At 32.3% G+C, this 1,237-nt stretch overlaps 1 protein-coding gene across 1 annotated transcript; it reads left to right on the forward strand.

The window, feature by feature from the left end:
• Positions 1-169: 169 nt before the first annotated feature.
• LOC109470385 (insulin-like growth factor-binding protein complex acid labile subunit) lies at positions 170-589 on the forward strand (the record flags this gene model as incomplete). Its single annotated transcript, XM_019769323.1, has 1 exon — positions 170-589. A coding segment is annotated over one exon (420 nt), but the record flags the coding sequence as incomplete, so codon positions are not given.
• Between the last annotated feature and the right edge of the window lie 648 nt (positions 590-1,237).

Genomic DNA, 1,237 nt, shown 5'->3' on the forward strand with positions numbered 1-1,237 from the left:
ATGCGGAAATTATAAGCATAAATAACAATCAGATAGTGGCACTGGCCGAAAACACGTTCGAAGGACTACACAAACTTCGTCGCCTGGACCTCTCTGATAACCAGCTTCGCGCCATCACGGGACAGGTGTTTGCTAACCTCTCTAGTTTAAACTTTCTTAACCTGCACAGCAACAAGCTTGTCCGCATGGACTCGCCGCTACCTAACGGGATAGGGCAAGTCATGCTGTCCTCTAACCTACTGTCTGAAATCCCTCCCTTGTCTGGCCCACTCGAGACGCTAGATCTGTCCTACAACCCACTGGAGTCCCTCGTACAGGGCCAGTTCTCCCATATCCCCAGCATCACTACCCTCGGGCTCTCTGGTATAAAGTATTTCATAGAGAAAGGCACCATTGACGCGGGCGTGTTCGCCGGACTCGGCAGGTTGGGGACTTTGAACCTCGCCGATAACAGGCTCACTCGGGTTCCTTCGGAAGCGCTCGGGAAAATCAACCAGTTAGACACGCTAAATCTGGCTGGGAACGAGATCACAAGTCTCCATCCCAGTGACTTCGTCAACCAGACGACTATTATGAGGCTTGATCTCAGGTAAGTTATCTTTCTTTCCTTGGCGGTAAGTTATAAAGGATCTCAATAAATTGAACAACAAATATCAGCCAATGAGATCTTGTATTTGTCATCACAGATGATGAGGACATTAGTTTTAAGGTATTTGTTTACTTTTTTATATTTCCTATATTTTTAACAAAATATTTTGTACGTTTTTTATATTTTCCAATTTTATATGTTTTACAATGTATAGTTTTTCTATTGTTTTCTTTATATTTCTATATTTTTTTATCTTTTTATATTTTTAAATATCTTTTATATATTTTTTTATATTTTTTATATTTTCTATATTCTTTATATTTTTGTTTACATTTTTGATATTTTTGATATTTCTTATATTTCTATATTTTTATTATTATTTTTATATTTTCATTTTTTTGTTTATTTTTTATTTTCTTTATATTCTCTTTATTTTTTTAAATTTTCTTGTATTTTTATTATTATTTTATATTTTTGTTTTTATTTTCTATATATTCTCTAAATTTTTTATATATTTAACATTATTATATTTCAATACTTTTGATATTTCTTTATTTTTTATTTTTTTACATTTCTCTTCATTTTTAGTTTTTTTTTCATATTTTTGTATCTAATATTTTTTTTTACTTTTTATTTATTCAGCTATTT

The sequence above is a fragment of the Branchiostoma belcheri genome, unplaced genomic scaffold (genome assembly GCF_001625305.1).
Source record: "Branchiostoma belcheri isolate BF01 breed outbred unplaced genomic scaffold, Haploidv18h27 scaffold2214, whole genome shotgun sequence".
NCBI lineage: Eukaryota > Metazoa > Chordata > Leptocardii > Amphioxiformes > Branchiostomatidae > Branchiostoma > Branchiostoma belcheri.